Raw genomic sequence first — 19,851 nt, 5'->3', positions numbered from 1 at the left:
TCCACAGCTCTCCTGACTCTCTTGCATTGTCCACTCTTTCACCCCCAACCATAGACCTAATGTTAACCTCCTCTCTTCTGTTCTTTGTATCTGAAAATCTAGTTTCCTGAACATGATGCTGGGAGAAGTCTAAGAAAATATTCAAACCTCTCTTCCAATTATACTGAGATTTTAAAAAAATCAACAACCATTTTTCCAGCCAATCACATTTATGAAGATCAATCCTTCTCAGTTCTTATCACCCATCTCTTTACCTCCGTAACCTTCCACATCCTTATCACCATCCTCCCTGCCGCTGTAACCTTCCATGTAACAATCACTCAATTCTGTAACCTTCCATGCATTAATCACCCACTTCCTTACCCCTGTAACCTTCCACATCTTTATCAACCACCTACCTCCTCCTGTAACTTTCCACACCCTTTTCACCTGCCTCCCTGGGTCTGGAGCCCATGAGAGCACTCCAACCACCAGTGAATTCTACTCCTAACTTAATAAAATTAATTCTGACTCCTGATCATTCCTGAAATGAGTTGCTCCACTATTACAAGCCATACTCTCAGGCAGCAAGTCCAAAATGTCTGGAATTCCCTTGACAAGTCCTTTCTGTGACTTGCCTCTCCTCCCGTAAGATGGTCCTTCAGACCTATGTCTTTTCTAAAGCTTTTGCTCTAATTCTGACATCCCCTCATGTGACGTTAGTGAAATTTTAATTTATATTGCTTGGTGAAGCCCCTTGGAACATTCTGCCAGATTACACATGTTCCCTCTCAGACAAGTCCTTCAATGTACTGCAATCTCCCCACATTCGATACTACTCTATTTCTCTCATTCAATTTGCTCTTGTTCACGGTTGCAAACTGGGGAGCAATGTGGAGATACAGTACGTCTCCACCAAAGGAGGCATAAGGCACTCCTTCGCTGCGCTAGCCCACAGGTCCCCCTTGGGCAATGTGAGGCCCACCCCCCGATCAAGGTATTGTGAAGCCATGGGAGCAGGTGGTTGTCTGAGCAGCTGGTGCAGATCACAGGTCTTGGTTATGCGACCACTGACACCTGGCAGACAATCTCTGAAGAGTATTGATAATGGCTGGCGTCACCCATTTTGTAAAGACACTGCCCAGAAGAAGGCTAGGGAAAACCACTGCTGTGGAAATATTTGACAAGAACAATCATAGCCATAGAAAAATCAGGATCGCCTACGTCAGACGACACAGCTCATAACGAACGGACGGCATGGTTGCAACGTAGTAGACGAGAGTACTTTGTAATATTAAACGTTTTAACTTCCTGATGAAGGGTCTCGGACCAAAAGATCGACTCTTTATTCCTGTCTCACCAATGCAGAGATGCGACTTAGAGCTGTTCCAGGGATATGTGGCTGGAGGGGGATTGGAGGGGAGGGTAGAGTGAACAAGGAGTCGTGGAATTGCTCCAGACTTCCAGTAACTGCAGTCTTTCTTGTGACAACAGATTATTAATTTTGTTCAGCCTTTGTTTTTTTCTTGCATTAGTTTTGTTTAATCAACAGTCATTTATAGATTCATTAAGGGAGTAATCACAACTGACATGACATTCCTTCATTATGGCACCAAAGCATTGAGCTAGCTTAGGTAATCAAGTTTTCAGTAGAGCTTGAACTTACAACTCTTTAACTAATTAATGAACCTACTGTCCACTGAGGCAAATTGACAGAAGTCAACGTGTAATCCATTTTCTGCTTTAAATTATGCATTGCCTAAATAAAATTCTCTGTACCTCTGCACAAGTACTAGTTTGATTGATAGGCAATATTAATATAGACCTGGGAAAAGCAAAGGTGCCTGAAAACTATGGAGTCTTTAATCGGTTGTGTGCAGGTACACAGCTTATGCAGTGCCAAGACCTTTTGTTGGATATTTGAGTCAGAAAAGGTTGAATATATGTGTATGTGTTTAGAGGGAGAAAATAAATAAATAAATATATATATATATATATATATATATATATAGAGAGAGAGAGAGATAAAGGGAGAGTTAGAGAGGGGGAGAAAGATAGAAGAGGAGAGAGAGGGAGAAAGAGGGAGGGAATTAGAGATAGACAGAGAGGAAGAAATAGAGAGAGAAAGGAAGAAAGAGGAAGAGAAGGAGATGGAGAGGGATGGAAATAGATGGAGGGGGATAGAGATAGTGATTGTCAGGGAGAGGGAAAACAAACCATGACAGAGAGAGCAGAACTTTTGCCTCACATATCAGATGGTCTAGTCCCAATCTGACCTTGGGTGCAGTCCTTATGTTTCAGCAATCAGTTTCCAGTTAGGGCACAGGCTGCTAAAAAGTCTGGTTTGCAAAATGAGGTGACAAAGAGAATTTTTGTCTGAATCAGCCAAAAGCACACAGTGGGGTTATGTCACTAAGCACATCAAACATGGTTACAAATTGGGATGGTTGTGTACTCAGAGGGTCAGTCTCCACAGCATTAACTGTGGGTGTTTGGGATCTCTGCTGCCAGAAGATTTTAAAACCATCTGTGTGAGTTACTTTGTCCCAGCAAAGGTATCTGGAAAATATCACATGCAGATGATGTCATCTAGCAGAGAATAGTATAAATATTAGCAGCATTGGGAACTTGTTCTATCTTCTACTCATAAGAATTGTACCTGTATGTGAAAATCCTTTGTAGTTAACTAATCTTTAATGAATCAGTGTGTTAAATGTGAGTTAAGAATAATTTGTATAAATTTAAACACTTATCATTAAAAATAAAATAAACTGTGTATAAGCTACTTCGTTGGCTGGACGTTTCTCCGCCTCAGTAGGGAAGAAGTCCCACCATTCAAGTGGTGAGTGTTGGCAGCCGAAGTTCACCTTAGAGATTATTTAGGAAGTGAGCCAGTCTTTGTAGAGTAGGCAGATACAGTATGATCTTCCTACAGTGAGGGTATGAGTAGATAGCTATATTAGATAGGGCTTAAAATCTTCTTTTGAGTTTAGGGCTTTTGAGCATAGGGAACTCAAAGCCACCTCAGTAGAACAGTTATACTGCTTCCCAAGAACGGCTGTTACAGTCAGCAACAATGTGAGCCCCAGCAGGTGTAACCCCCCATCTTCTGTTTTGCTGTCTAGGTGCCTCAGGATGAATGGAGTAGTGGGTACCCAGGAGTAAACAAGGACGGGGAAATCCCTTGTCGGCGAATGCGCAGTGGCAGCTACATCAAAGCAATGGGGGATGACGAAAGCGGAGACTCGGACGCAAGCCCAAAGATGTCACCAAAGGGAGCCGCTCAGCACGAGAACTACCTGAAATCAGTCACTGCAGGGAGCGGCAGTGAGAAGGGTCGCTCAAAGTAAGACCACACAGCCTCCTGTTGGCTTTCGTGTGCCGCCACTTCTTGGTGCCATTTTCTTTTCCCTTTTAGTTTCATTGTATGTATTTCTGCCCAACGCAGCACGCAAAATGATGAGCATTATTGAAGCTGTCTGTGTCAATATATTGGAAGCGAATGTGATGAAAATGCAGATATTTATATCTGTCTATAATGTGGATTGATAGGTGATATATCTTTACCCCTGTTTGGGAAGTCAGCTGAAGTGACTGGAAAGCACAAAATTTTCATTTAACCCAGCACCTCCTTGGGTTACAGAACAAATGTCTCTAGGTTTTCACTAGATTACTATACAGCAACCTTTTCAGAGCATGTTGATTTGTGGACACTGATAGGAGCACCACTATGTCAGGTGAGATGTTTCCTCCAGTTGAAGAAAAACAACAGAGTGACAACTGTAAGTTAATACTTCGGGAAATTGTTGCCATGATGAGCCTATTAGATTTCATTTCAGATTTTCTCTAAAATTCTTTAAATAATCACAAAAATACAATCTTTTTCAAACCATGGAGTATCTGGTAGAACGTACTTGTTTACTTTTACATTTTCTTCTCATTTTACTCTTTGCAATATTTTATATTGAAGTTCTGGTAATTTATTACTAATAGAGCTGAAAATGGCTCAAACTAAGCAGGTGAATAACCATGTTCTTTTCTTCACCTGGTGTGAAATCCTAAAACATTCTTTAAAAGCTGTACTGAAAAGTTAATTTGATTCGTGCACAGGTCTGCCTCTTTACAAATTCAACTATTAGTGGAAGTCTTCGTAAACAAGATGACTAGAGCCCAGAATATTACATCAAATTGATAGAGGCCACTCAAACCACTGAATACCTATTAGTTCCCAGCAAAACAATCCCTTTGGACTCCTTCCCTCTCTCATTTTCCTGTCCCCTTATGGCTTATTATCAATCGTCTCCATTGATTCTTTTTGACATTAACCTATGCTAAAATGTACTTTAGAGAAATCAATTAACCTACCAGCTCATTTCTATGATATGGGAGGAAACCAAAGGACCCAGTGGAAATCTATATGGTAACAGAGACAAAGCACCAAGAGCACCTGAGGTCAGGATTTAACCCCAGTCTTTGAGGTGAGACAATAAAAAATTTTTGCCTCCCTAATAAAATGTATACTTAATAAAAATACAATTTTCAAAAGCTTTCTCGTTACCTGAATGATGCACCATCAATAACCCTCTGAGACGTGAGGCGAAATATCGGCTTTTATTGACTGGAAGAAAGAACAAGCAGTAGTTGACCACCATACTACATCCTGGAGACTGAGGGCAGGGCTCAGGCCTCAATCGCCCTTATACCGGGGTCTGTGGGAGGAGCCACGGTCTGTGGTCAGTGGGGGGGGGGGGGGGGGGGGGTGTCCAGACAGGTATATGTAGTTCACCACACAGAACAAGCAGCAAATTCTGATATTTTGTTATTGTGGAGGTGTTGGTAGACCCTGATTTGAAAGGTTTGAATCTAATACTCTTCTGAAAAAATAGGAGAGAAATGCAGCAGTGTGATTGGTACAATTCATGTTTTAAAATAATTTCCCCAGAAACTGGATTTCACTTCTTTTTGCTGTACTAAATAAATCCCCTGCAGAAAAGTTAGCCAAGCACAGGAACATGAGAAGCTTATGTTTAAAACAGTCCTCCGGTTGTTTCCACCCACGATCATGTGTTAAAAGGGGACCTCTGTTGCTCCCAGTGGGAGCTAAGTCTGCATTAATCACTGCAAAGGATATTAAATCTTGAAGGATCTCTCCCTAGGTAGCCACAGGTAAAAGGCTGCCAGGAAAATGAGGGAAAACATGGGAAAAGAAGGCACTGCATTTTTCTGTGTACGAGACCACCTCCCCATCTACCCTGGCTGTGTCTCGTCACACACGCCACACCTTTGCAAAATGCAGGTGGATTTACAATGAAGATATCCTAGCCCTGACATCTATTGTATGACTGCAATTGTATTACACAAAAGCAGAAATGATCTTTCAAATATCCTGAGCAGTGGAAACTGGGACCGGCATCATCTCCTTGGCAACCTCAACACAATCTGCTTCTGCTTCACTTGTGAGAGAACCCAGAATCTTGCACGTGAGGGAAAATGCAGTGTGTGCAATTGTCATTAGATACTCGAGTGACGTGGGGGAAAGGTCGGACGCCTTGGGTAAATCAAGTGTGAAAAGCCCCGAGCCAGTTTCCCAGTGGACAAAATCTCACTCAGAAATGATTGCTAACACAATCTGACCTGAGTTAAATCGCATTTATGTATTATTGGCACATGAAAAACAGGTGCTATTGGATTTATTTTTTAGATCTGCTCTGGGTGACTGAAGATGTTGGCACAGTAAATGTAAGCACAACATTTGTATTTTCTTTTTGCTGGCCATGCACAGTTGTCCTTTATCTAGAGATGGAGGAGGGAGTTAGGATCCGGGTTTGGGTGAATGGACTTCTCCTGGTTGTCCTCAAAGTTGTTTTGCATCAACGACCAACAAACGATCATCTGCTCCCAATAAACATCATTCTGTGGTCAAAGATTATTTGTCATGCTGCATATTCCGACTCAAGTGCAGGATCACACAGGAACTCGGAAGGGTTAAACAAAACTTGGAATTTCATTAACTAAAGTAATAAAGCAAAACAGTAGAACTCACAAGGTCTTAAAAAAACTTGGCCAGAACTTCACTTGGTAAGGACGGGATGACCAAGCCAACAAGGGGTGAGCAGGGCCCCTTTAAATACACTCCAGGACACGAAGGTCTCTCTGCCCAGCTGATAAAACCACAGCTAACACACAACTATTCTAAAAAGGGAAAAAAGTCCAAGGATACTTAATTGGGCACCTACAAGGTCTCTGAGAATTAACTGGAAGTAATCAAGGACAATGGGAACTTAAATGTAAGCTCAAGTAGCTCTAACAATAACACATAAAAGCCCCAAAGCACAACAATACAGTTAATTATAATTAATAAAACACAGAGAACACAAAAAACCAACAGCAAAAAAGCTCCCAACCCTCATAATACTCTACCAATGACCTGAGGTCATAACATTATCACATTGTTCAAGTAGGTTTCTGCTTTAGATAATGACAATATAAGACTGGGTTATTGGCAATAGATGAAAACATCTGATATTTTAATTGTTTGGGAGAGGGGAGTGCTCAAAAATTAAATCCGAGAGAATAACAATGTACTTATTCAAAACTTTCTTTGGGTCTGGGTTTCAAATTACTAAACAAGGCATAAAAATGCACAAAATTTTATTGTGGAGAATTGTCCATGAATAGTGAGTCAATGTAAAAAAAATCTAAATCATAATGACCAATTAAAGATGCCTTAATTTTTCTTGTGTTGATTGATTACAGAATTAAAAGATTCCGAGCATGTTTCACTCCAATTTACAAGCTGACATTTCCATGGTAACCAATATAATTTCATTTTAAATGGTAAATATTTGCAAGTGTATTATCAATCCTGAGACCTACACTCCGTGGCCAGGTTATTAAGTACATCTTCTCGTTAATGCAAATATCCAATCAGCTAATTAATCATGTGGCATCAAAGTATGCAGATGTGGTCACGTTGTTGTTCAGACCAAACATCAGAATGGGGAAGAAATGAGAGCTAAATGACTTTGACCGCGGAATGATTGCTGGTGCCAGACAGGGTGGTTTGAGTATCTCAGAAGCTGCTGGGATTTACTCACCTACTCAGTTTATAGAGAATAGAAATCAAAGAAAAAGCGAGTGCCTTTTTCATCGGCCAAAACGCCTTGATAACGAGAGAAGTCAGAGGAGAATGGGCAGACTGATTCAAGCTTACTGGAAGCCAAAAATAATTCAAATAACCACACATTACAATAGTGGTGTGCAGAAAGCATCCCTGAACAAACAATGCGTTGAACCTTGAAGTGGATTGGCTACCAGCAGCAGAAAAACCATGAACAAGCAGAAATGTACTCAGTGGCCACTTTATTAGGTACAGGGTTTCTCCAATAAAGTGAACACAGAATGTAGTTATCCGTAAAAGATATAAATCACCCATCTTTGGCAAATGCTAATATGCCAGTTCAAATAAGCCTTGACATGGTCTCTACCAATCACAGTTACAGCATATAGCACTGTTTGAAAGTCTTAGGTACATATATATGTAGCTGGGGAGCCTAAGACTTTTGTACAATACTGAATATGTCGAAGTGGAGTGGAGAGTGAGTTTGTAAATCTGGTGGGAGCAGAGGATGTTGGGAATGGAAGGGTGGAGCACCAAGGGAAGGGCGGCAGAGAAGGGGTTGGTGTGGTGCACACCCAGCCCTGAGACACCAGGTCAGGTGATTTGATTCCAAAAAATTGGTTTATTAATCATTACAGAATGTCTCTCTGATGCTTCCCTCTCCCTTCCCCTTTTCTCAACCACGACTCCCCTCTCCCCACCCCCTTCCCACTGTCAGTGCACACTAGAGACCCATATCAGAATCAGGTTTATTATCAGGTTAATTCCATTATGTCCATCCATGGCTTCCCCCACTGCTGGGATAAGGCCACAGTTAAGAAACAACACCTTGTATTCTGTTTGGGAAGCCTCCAACTTGATGGCATGAACGTCGATTTCTCAAACTTCCAGTAATGCCTGCACCCACCCTCCCATTTCCCATCTCCTTGTCCCTCTCTCATGTTATCTCCTTGCCCCTTGCCCACCCATCACCCCCCTCCAGTGCTCCTCCCCTCGCCCCCTTTCTTCTTTCTACCATAGCTGTCTGTCTGTTTCACCAATCAACTTCCCAGCTCGTCGTTTCATCCGTTACCCTCCAGGTTTCACCTATTGCCTGCCGTTTCTCTCCCCCCCTCCCCCCATCGTTCAAATCTGCTCCTCAACTTTTTTTCTCCAGTCATGCAGGAGGGTTTTGGCCCAAAAAGCCGGCTGTACTTTTTTCCCATCGATGCTGCCCAGCCTGCCGAGTTCCTCCAGCATTTTGTGTGTGTTGCTCGGATTTCCAGCATCTGCAGATTTTATCTTGTTTCAGGTTTGTCGTCATTCACGTACAGTATGTCATGATTTTTTTTATGTTTGCGGCAGCAGTACATTGCAATACATAAAATCAGTACAGGCTGTGCAAATGTCTGAGGCACCCTCGTTATTTAGACGAGGGGTGATTGGTAAGTTTGTGGCCTAAGGTAGAAGGAGTCAATTTTAGAAAACCTAGCACATTTATTTTTCCTACATTTACACACTTAGTCCAGCAGCCGTGGAGCATCCCGATCCTTTCTTTGTCGAAGCTGGCATCTTGGACCTCCAGAAGTGGTCCACAGCAGGGGTGGTTGATAAGTTTCTGTCCTAAGGTAGAAGGAGATGAGTTATTAACTTCAAACTTCCTGCATTTTCACTCAAAGAGTTGAACTGCATGTGCATATAACGAGAGCTGTATAACACATCTCCTTCTACCTTAGGCCATGAACTTATCAATCACCCCTGTTTTGGCCCCTTCTGGAGGTCCAAGATGCTCCCATTACATGCACGTGTAGTTCAACTCTGAGTGATAATGCAGCAAGTTTGAAGTTAATAACTCACCTTCTTCTACCTTAGGCCACGAACTTATCAATCACCCCTCGTACAGTATGTGCCTAAGAGTTTTTCACAGCACTATAGATAGCAATACAAAACTTACAATCATTCTACAAGAGGTTATACTAACAATTTACAATACCATGGAGCTGTATATTTTGAGAGCAGTCAAGAACTCTGATGCATTTCAAGAGTTGGTTTTGAACTGCGATACTACCACAGAATCAAAACAATAAACTGTCCTTTTACCTCACACTTGACTGCTCTCTCCCCAAGAAGTGCAATTTCCCTGAAGAATATGTGAGATATTTCTGTTAAGTAACAGTTTAATTATTTATCTCATCCAACAAGTTCCTGGTGTTAAAGCACTGGGATGATACTTTATTGAAATCAAAATATAGCTACTTTTCTTTTGATCTGGTCTCGTGAGACCATGGATTTGCGCCTTCGAAGGTTTTTTCCAGGGCACAGGCCTGGGCAGGGTTGCATGGGAGATCGGCAGTTGCCCAAGCTGCAAGCCTTCCCCTCTCCATGCCACTGATGTTGTCCAAGGGAAGGGCATTAGGACCCATACAGCTTGGCACCGGTGTCGTCGCAGAGCAATGGGTGGTTAAGTGCCTTGCTCAAGGCCTTGATCTGCACTAGTGCAACAACTATTGGTAACTGAAGTAGTAACTTCCACCAGACTGCATTCCACATCAACAGTCTCACCCACACTACCATTCTGAAACTGAATCAGAATAAGCTCACTGATACAGGTTGTAAAGTTTGTTGTTTTGCAGCAGAACTATAGTGCAGGACATAAAATTTACTGTAAGTTACCACAATAAATAAATAGTGAAAGAGAGGAATAAGATGGCTGAACACAAAATGTTGTTCTGACACTTTAACCTACTCAAAGATTAATCTAAGCCTTCCCTCCCACATAGCCCTTTGTTTTTCTCTCATCCATGTGGCCTTAACGTATCTGCCTCCACCACCATCCCTGGCACCACGTTCCACGCACCAGCCACAAAATATAGGACATCCGCGCCTATACTCTCCTGCCAACACTTTAAACTTTTTCTCCCTTGTATTAACCATTTCTGCCCTGGGAAAAAGTCTCTGGCTGTCCACTCGATCAGAATCAGGTTTATTAACACTAGAATATGTCATGAAATTTGTTTTTTTTTGCAGCAATACACTGCAATACATTATTATAAAAAAACAATAAATCATAATAATATGATTTTAAACATTAAATTGAGTAAGTAATGGATAAAGAGAGCACAAAAAATATATACTGATGCAGTATACATGTGTTCATTGTCCATTCAGAAATCTGATGGTAGAGGGTAAGAAACTATTACTAAAACAGTGTGTGTGTGCCTTCAGGCTCCTGTACCTCCTCCATGATGGTAGCAATGAGAAGAGGGCATATCCAGGTGATGGGGGTCCTTAATGATGGACGCCACCTTTTTGACGTCACACCGTTTGAAAATGTCCTCGATGTTGGGGAGGGTGGTGCCCGTGATGGAGCTGGCCGAGCTCTCAACTTACATCAGCTTTATCAGATCCTGCACCCTCACCCCTCTATACCATCAGGTGATGCAACCAGTTTGAATGTTCTCCATGGTACATGTGTAGAAATTTGCAAGTCTTTGGTGTCCTACCAGGTCTCCTCAAACTCCTAATGAAATCTAGCCGCTGTTGTGCCTTTGTAATTGCATCAATATGTTGGGCCCAGGATAGGTCTTCAGAAATGTTGTAAATGCTCACCCTTTCTACTGTTGATCCCACATTGAGGAATGGTGTGTGTTCCCTCAATTTTTCCTTCTTGAAGTCCACAATCAATTCCTTGAACTTACAGGCGTTGAGAGCAAGGCTGTTGTTGCAACACCACTCAACCAGCTGGTCGATCTCACTCTTGTGCACCTGCTGAAATTGTGTCAACAATAGTTGTGCCATCAGAAAATGTGTAGATAGTGTTTGAGATGTGCCTGGTCACATTATCACGGGTGTAATGAGAGTAGAGCAGCGGGCTAAGCACACATCCTTGAGGCTGTGTTGATTGTCAGCAAGAAGGGGATGTTATTTCCAATCCACATTGACTGTGGTCTCCCAATGTGGAAGCCAAGGATCCAGTTGCAGAGGGAGGTACAGGGGCTCAAATTTGGAGCTCGTTGATTAGTACTGAGGATATGATGGTGCTGAACACAGATCTGTAATTAGCAAACAGCAGCCTGACGTAAGCATTGCTATTGTACAGGTGACCTAAGAGCCAGTGGGATTGCTTCTGTTGTAGACCTATTGTGTTGTTGTCCCTCTCCGTGCTTTGTGGCACATCGGGCAGCGGCCTTCCCATTTTCTTAGCATTTATGTGCTTTTTAACGAGGTGGAGTGCTAGCTCGATGTTCAACCCAGCACAGATGGGAAGCTGGCTGGATTTGGGATCTGGGACCGCTCGCCCATACCTATTGACCATACATATTGTAGCAATAGGCAAGTTGCAGCAGGTTGATTCTGGCCATGACCAACATCTAAAAACACTTCATCACTGTAGATACGAGTGCAACTGGACAATTGTTGTGGATCACCCAGCTCTTCTTGGGCACTGGTAGGATCCTCCGACTGCAGCAGTGAGAGATTCAAGATGTCCTTGAACACTTCTGCCACTTGGTTGGCACAGATTTTCAGTGCCCTCTATGGTACACCATCAGGGCCTGACACCTCTCAAAAAACGTTCTGACGTCAGCCTCTGAGACAGGGATCGCAGGGTCACCAGATGCTGCAGGGATTTGTACAGGTCTAGTTTTATCCTTCTTTTTAAAGCTTGCAGAAATAGCATTGAGCTTATCTGGGAGTGAAGTATCACAGTAATTCTTGATGTTAGGTTTTGCCTTATAGATCATAATGGCCTGCAAACCCTGCCAGAGCTGACATGCATTGGATTTCATTGGAATTCAATTGGAATTTCTTTCAGCTCTTAAAATAGACTTCCATAGGTCATGCCTGCACTTCTTGTATAGTTCTGGATCACCAGTCTTGAATGCCACAAATCTAGTCCTCAGCAGACTACAAATCTCCCGGTTCACCCACTACTTTTGCTTTAGGCATGTCTGGTACGTTATCAAAGGCACACATGCATCCACACAGGTCTTGAAGAAGTCGGCGGCAGCTGTGGTGCACTCATTCAGAATTAAAGATGCATCCCTGAATATTCCCCAGTCCACCGACGCAAAGCCGTCCTGTCAGCACTCCTCTGCCACCCTTCACCGTACCTTCTTGGTCCTCACCACTGCTGCTGTAGTCTTTAGTCTTTACCTGTGCACTGGGAGTAGAAATCCAACCAGGTGATCAGACTTTGCGAAGTGCAGGTATGGAACGGCACCGTAAGAATTCTTGATGGTGGTGTAACAGTGGTCGAGTATGGCAGCTGTTCAGCTTCCACAGTTGACATATTGATGGTAGTTATTCAGAGACTTCTTCAGGATGGCTTGGTTGAAATCCCTTGCAATGACAGGGAATGAATCAAGGGAGCACTGTTTCGTGGCTGATGATCATGGTGCTCAGCTCCTCCAGTGCCTTCCTGACATTGCCCAGAGGTGGTTTGTACACTGCTACCGGGATGACGATGCACGACTCCCTCGGGTGAGCAGGATCGAGACAGAATCGCCATGTCTGTGTACCACAATATAGTTAAACTTAGAGAATATTCCACTTCTTTTACCTTTTAAAGACTCAGGTGTCCTGTCTGTGTGGTGGAAGGTGAAAGCCTTGAGCTTCAGCACTGCATCTGAAATGGGGTGGGGGGGGGGGGGTGGAGCCATGTTTCCATGAAGCGAAGTACTCAGCAGTCACTGATGTCCCTCTGGTACTGGAATCTTGCTCTGAGGTCTTATTTTCCATAGCCAGCAGGATAGCTGGGAGTGGGGTGTGTAAGGACTTCACATTTCAGTCATACCTGTAGCCTGGCACTCCTTCTGTTTTCTTAAAGGGAAACCTCACTTGCAATCTGAGTTTGCTGTCCGGATTTTGAGGATCGATAGAATTTTTAAACATCTTAAAATGAGGTTGCTTATTACAGTCCCCGTGGCTGTGACCGGATTTCAGTGTAGTGGTCCTAAATGGGAATATTTGATGATTCTCTTCTGAGCTGTATGCAAAGAGTCACCACATATCAGCACCATTTATTCCTCTTACCATCTTGTACTCTTCTAACACATCACCTCTCATCCTCCTTCTCTCCAAAGAGAAAAGCCCTAGCTCGCTCTCCCTATCCTCATAAGACATGCTTCCTCATTCATACGTCATCCTGGTAAATCTTCTCTGCATCCTCTCTAAAGCTTCCCCATCCTTCTTATAATGAGGCAATCAGAACTGAACGCAATGTCTGAAGTAGGTTGTGTTTATGGGTTCATGGACATGCATACTTGGCCCACAACAAAATGGCCACCTCACCCCGTCAGCTTCCGTGAGTCACTCTGCTACCTGTGTTCTCTTTAGCTACTGTTGTCAGTTCCCTCCACCTGATGGACAGAGGTAGCCTTCTCCTCAGAATCAGAATCAGCCTCAGGTTTGCTGTCACTGGCATGTGACGTGAAATCTGTTAACAGCAGCAGCAGTTCACTGCAGTATGCAATCTAGCAGAGAGAGAGAAAAAAATAATAACAAATAAACAAGGAAATCAATTACGTATATTGGATAGATTTTTTTTAATGCACAAAAACAGAAATACTGTATTTAAAAAGAAGTGAGGTAGTGTCCAAAGATTCAATGTCCATTTAGGAATCAAATTGCTGTCCCTGAATCGCTGAGTGTGTGCCTTCAGGCTTCTGTACCTCCTACCTGATGGTAACAGTGAGAAAAGGACATGCCCTGGGTGCTAGAGGTCCTTAATAATGGATGCTGCCTTTCTGAGACACCGCTCCCTAAAGATGTCCTGGGTATTTTGTAGGCTAGTACCCAAGATAGAGCTAGATTTACAACCCTCTGCAGTTTCTTTTGGTCTTGTGCAGTAGCCCCTCCAAACCAGACAGTGATGCAGCCTGTCAGGATACACTCCACGGTACAACTATAGAAGTATTTGTTGGCACGCCAAATCTCTTCAAACTCCTAATAAAGTATAGCCACTGTCTTGCCTTCTTTATAACTACATCGATATGTTGGGACCAGTTTAGATCCTCAGAGATCTTGACACCCAGGAACTTGAAGCTGCTCACTCTCTCCACTTCTGATCCCTCTGTGAGGATTGATATGTGTTCCTTCAGCTTACACTTCCTGAACTCCACAATCATCTCTTTTGTCTAACTGACGTTGAGTGCCAGGTTGTTGCTGCGGCACCACTCCACTAGTTGGCATACCTCACTCCTGTACGCCCTCTCGTCACCACCTGAGATTCTACCAACAGTTGTTGTATTGTCAGCAAATTTATAGATGGTATTTGAGCTATGCCTAACCGCACAGTCATGCATATACAGAGAGTAGAACAGTGGGCTAAACACACACCCCTGAGGTGCACCAGTGTTGATCGTCAGCGAGGAGGATATGTTATCACCAATCAGCACACATTGTGGTCTTCTGGTACTCAATTTCATCTGTAATAAAATTAAGCAACTTCAATGCTGGTAGATGATAGGGAACTGATCACAAATCTAGCTGTCTATAATCCAGAACATTTGTACTTCACAAATGTTACCGCTGGTCTCTGATCATTCCATAAGGAATGAGACACTTTAACAGTTATCATTGTATTTGCCACCTGAACTTTGAAAGGTGCCAGAAAGCCTTTACTTATATCCATCAATAAGGAAAAGTCTTGGCCCGGATTTTAGTTCATGTAATTATGACAGTTACGCATGCGCGGAGCAAGAACAACCATGGAGTGGCGTGATTGACATTTTTTACTGTGTCATATTAGTAATATTACATGCTGGGCAACTTACTGTGTAAGAGCTACGAACCAGGCCCACTGAGTGAAACATACACACTTGAAAGCCCACGGAAGAGAGGGAACCTGTCAAAATCAATCAGCTGCATGTGGACTTGCCACGTCCTCGACATTGATCCGATACAGGACAACACTCACTGCCTTTGCAAAGTAAATTGGATGTCGTCCTCCACTGGCAGCATGTACACAGTTAAACGGGGAAAATCAGACTTTCTACTGTTGGTACAATCCTCTCTCAGGCCTTGATACCAGTGATTGGCTTGTGCCTCAACAAAAAAAACGAGAGGTAGCTGAACTATTTTCATAAATATCCATCAAAGCTTACCAGGCAGAGTTGAGGCTTATCACTGTAAGGGGTAGGGGGACAGCTTATTTGTAAATATTGACCAGTCTTAATTATTGCTTTGAACATTAGCTGTTGTGAACATCCTATCATTCCTTCAATTGAATCATGATTAGGTATTCAAAATACTAAATCCCCCTCTTTATTTCCCTGTCTGAGATTTGAATTTGATTTGTCTCTCTTCTACCTCAGGTTTTGAATTCATTTTCTGTGTACTCTGACCTGTTTGATTAAGGAAATACAAAACCTATTCATCAAGCTGCTAGATCCCCATTAGAGGGTTATTTTGTATAGAACTTAAAACACTACAGCACTGGACAGCCTGTTCAACCCACCATGTTGTCCCACTCCTGATTCCAATTTATACTAAATGTCCTCCTCCTGAGTTTCGCCCGTATCCCTCCATTCCTTTCACTCTCATGTGTCAATTCAAAAGGCTCTCAAATCCTCCAAACTGCCTCCTTCCACTTCAACCCCTGGTAACCCAGTCCAGGCACCTAATACCCTCTGCATTAAAAAAGTGCCCTTTACATCACCTTTAAACCTCCCCCCCCCCCAACCTTAAAAACATGTCCTCTGGTGTTTCAGACCTTTACCCTGGGGGAAACTTTCTGACTGCCTGTTCTGTCAACATCACTCTTCTTTTGAAAAACTTACATCAGGTCTTCCTTCAGCCACTGACACACTAGAGAGAACAAGCCAAGTTTGTCCAATCTTCTCTTATAGCTCATCCTCTCTAATCCAAGCAACATCCTGCCAAAACCCTTTCCACATTCTCCACGTCCTTTCTATAACAGGGTAACCAGAACTGCACACAATACTCCAGATGTGGTCTGACTGAAGTTTAGGGGCTGTGACTTCCTTTTTGGTCCTACAATACCCCCAGATATAGGGTGGGGAAAAGTAAGTGTTAGATTGTACAATAGACCCATCAGGAATGTACGGTGCTAATAGCAACCCACTTCTCTTTCCCCATTTTAACTATGAGAGTTTAATAAAACTAGTAAAGTTAGTATCACAAATATCTGTTGGCAGTGTGAGGGACTGTTGCATAATAAGCCAGAAATAGGAAGGCAGAGATATCGTGCACCTCCTTTCATAAAGTAGTACCGTGTGGCTTGGGACTCATTCCCTCAAATCTGCCTGTTCTCCTCATCTTGGTACCAGCAGGTGATTATCACATTGTCCACTGGAAGCGTCCATGGCTTCTTAAACTTAGCTTAAGTTCTCGCTGTCACAAACTTGTTCCGTCATGCGTCTTATTTTGCTTGTTACGCCGCCGGTGCTTGGGGCCGCAGTGAAGGTCATCCGCCTCCAGCGGCGTTCACGGCTTCCTTCATTGTGTCAGTAGCTTCTTCCTGGTTTACAGTCGGTCAAGCAGGTCCCAGGTGGAGACTCAGGAATGCCGTCACACTGAGATGTAGAAGGATTATTCACTGCGGTTTCTCTAACAGTTTCGTTTTACCAGTCAATGTTGTTAACCCTATGCTGAAACCCCCAAGCCTGGAGGATTGATGGACCAATCTTAGTCTGACCTCTATCCTTTGACCTGTTGACCCTACCAAAAGCCAAAGCATGAAGTCCTGACTCCAGTCAGCATCTCCCTCTGGGTCATTGAGGCACACGAGCCTCTGAATCACAACAAGGTTGTAGTCCTCTTGGAGGTGTTCTGTCATTACCTATCAGCTTTATTTCCAGCCCAGTTTGGAAAGAATTCTTAATTCAACTTCTTTACTGTTCACAGACTATCATTGGGAGCTGCCACCTAGAGTTGAAAATGGGCAGACTAGGGTTTTAAGTGTCTGTCAGTTGAATTGCTGGAAAGTGATATTTAATTCTTATACTTTTCCACTGAGAATCTTACACCCATTTTCTAATTTCAGTTCTGCCTTTTCACACAATTGAAATGAAACTATGAGGCACACTGACTCTGGTAAAATAAGCAGTGCTGATGTCTTTGGATAGAATCCAGGCCCGAGGTTTCCAGAGACATTTCAGTATTGTAAGTGTACCTAAGAGTGGCAGTAATGACATAGCACTCATCTGCAAAGGTTATTTTAGGAAGTGTGCAGATGAAATAGACCCATTTAACTGACATTTTACCTGACACTTTCTCCACAGGCTGAAATCAATGCAACCTGCTTGAGAAGGTCTGTTTCATCTTTCATTCTCACACACTGAAGGATAAAAATAAGATCTCTCAGTTACTGTAAATCTCCCCTTTCTGCCATTGTAACGGAGCAGAATGGGGGAACCAATTTGTGGGCAGTAAGTTCCCATAAAAAGCAGCGTGATCGACCAGAGAATCTGTTACTTTATCATATCAGTTAGTGGATAAGTAATTTCCAGGACACGAAGGATAATATTTTATCTGATAGATGACACTCTGAAGTGAACAACAACCCTTCAGTACTGCCCAGGGTGTCAGTCTGATTTATGTTCTGAAACCTCTGGTGTCTTTCTGACTCAGAAGCAAGATCTTTCAAATTCCAGTTTATTCTTTGGTTGTATAACACTTCCAACTTAGGACAGCCGAGACAGCTGCTGTTAGCACCCACTTTAACCAGTGGAAAAGGCAGGAGGTGCTCACACAAAAGCTGGACAATGCAGCCCTCCCAAAGTTGTCATCGTTAACTTGCGTTAATGGTAGTTCCATTAAGGCATCGTGGAAGCATTCTCAAGGGAGAGGAAGTTGGGATCCGAGCCATGGGGTTTGTGGTAGGGGAGGCAGATGGCTAATTCACAGTTCTGTGGAAAAGAGCTTCCCAGCCATAGTAGAGCAGCACATTCAGTCAGTCCTGCTGTGCTCATGTTTTGCAAAAAGAATGGATTGTAACGGCCCATCCCGACTTGCACTCCATTCCTAGGCTCACCAATGAATTAACCCGGAGGACTGGACGGAGAAGGGGAGTGTTAATACACTTCCAAGTTAAGATTGGGTGCGATATGAGGAGGAAATTTCAGATAATAGCATCCTTATGCTTGATCTCAGCTTTTTCATTGGTGGATAAAATACTTGTCCAAGGGTCAAATTGATATACTTTGTCCATTTGATGCCTGGATAACCAACGTGTTGTTGAATTTTTTCTGCTTAATTACATTTGGCGACAATGATGATTGAATAATTTCCAGGTCAAGCAAGCTAGTTGCCTATGCTGCTGAATTGATCTGCTGTGTGTAAAGTTTCAAATAGGACAAAAACAGGCCATTCAGCCCACTATGTCAGTAGCTGTCTAAGCCTTGGTGATTCAGGGCCTGTCTCAGTGCATCTTAAATACTCTGAGAGTCTCTATCTCCACCATCACCACAGGCGTCGTATTCTAGATTCCAACCATTCTCCTTATGAAAAATTTCCACCTCAGCTTCCCTCTTGGACCTCTCGCTTTATGTCCTTCACTCATTTCCGGAAAGGTCACCCTACTTTTGCCAGGAGATGTCGTAGTAATGTGTTCCCTTTGCACTTTATGTACATTGTTTGCTGGGGGAATTTTTCGGCCACAGACAATTTTCTCCGAGCCCACCCCAACACACTGCCTGACAGAACGTTGACAGATATACTTTCTACCCAAAAGACCACAGGTCATCAGTAAGAGTAACAAACAGAAATGGAGAATTAATTCCGCCATAAGAAAGCAGCACCAGTGAATACTCCAAAACCATTCACGAACCCTCAGCATTACTGAGCGATGGTTATGTTAATAAAATCGAATTTCAGGAATAGAGCACGATGTACACTGCTACTATTCTTCTTGCTTAGTGCAAGCAACTAAAGATCGATTTCCATCCTTCTGTTTTTTTAATATAGTATTAAATCTACAGTATATATTAATTGTAGAAGAGCTGGAGACTTCTCCCATTGCCCTTGCAAAGTAACGGTCCCTGGAGCAGCACCACCAGAGCAAATTAACCCTTGACTTATCTCAATGTGAACTAAAGGCCATAGTTCCTTTTGAAGAAACAGCATCGACTTATCGCAGAAACATTCCCTGTAAGTGCTTTGAGATATTCTGCTGGTATGGAACTGTCGAAATAAACGCAAAGTAGAGTGGGTAGCGCGATGCTTTACAGACGACCCGGGTTCAATTCCTGCCACTGCCTGTGAGAAGTGTGTACGTTCGTCCCCTGACCGCGTGGGTTTCCTCTGGGTGCTCTGGTTGCCTACCACAGTCCAAAGAAGTACCGATTGGTAGGTTCGTTGCTCCTTGTAAATTGACCTGTGATTAGGCTAGGATTGAGATGGGTGTTACAATGATCACCCCTTGTAGTAATGATAAGCGAGGAGCAGAGCATCTGTATTTACTAACAAGTATCTTCTACTGTCTCAACTAAAAAGCACAAACTAACTCCCTGTGTGCACCCTTCTAGAACCCCTGACCCTTCATGAATGGTCAATGAAGCGAAGAGTTATTAGTTGGGAAAGGAGTCTACACTGGCCAGGTGATTCAGGTGGTCCCGATCTCCATGTGCCTGTGGGGTCCTCCTAATCTGTGATGGTTGGTCTCTGGTTGCTGGAGAGTTAGTTCCCCTGCATATTTGGAGCTCCTGACTCCTACAGTGCTCCTCATCAATTGAGCTGGTGGATCTCCATCCCATTGGCTCTGGGTCACCTTCTTACAGGTCATTGTACAGGGCCGCCACCATCATTGTCCA

General features: G+C 43.1%; 1 protein-coding gene across 6 annotated transcripts in view; it reads left to right on the top strand.

The window, feature by feature from the left end:
- The window catches only part of LOC140719550 (disks large-associated protein 2-like), a 700,090-nt gene that overhangs the window by 634,356 nt on the left and 45,883 nt on the right, over window positions 1–19,851 (top strand). For all 6 annotated transcript variants that reach the window (XM_073034242.1, XM_073034241.1, XM_073034239.1 and 3 more), the window contains one exon: window positions 3,105–3,325. In XM_073034242.1, the coding sequence (XP_072890343.1) occupies window positions 3,105–3,325 (221 nt within the window). The remainder of the gene's footprint in view (window positions 1–3,104; window positions 3,326–19,851) is intronic.

Source organism: Hemitrygon akajei, chromosome 32 (assembly GCF_048418815.1).
Source record: "Hemitrygon akajei chromosome 32, sHemAka1.3, whole genome shotgun sequence".
Classification (NCBI taxonomy): Eukaryota; Metazoa; Chordata; class Chondrichthyes; order Myliobatiformes; family Dasyatidae; genus Hemitrygon; species Hemitrygon akajei.
This window is presented reverse-complemented; position numbering and strand designations above follow the sequence as displayed.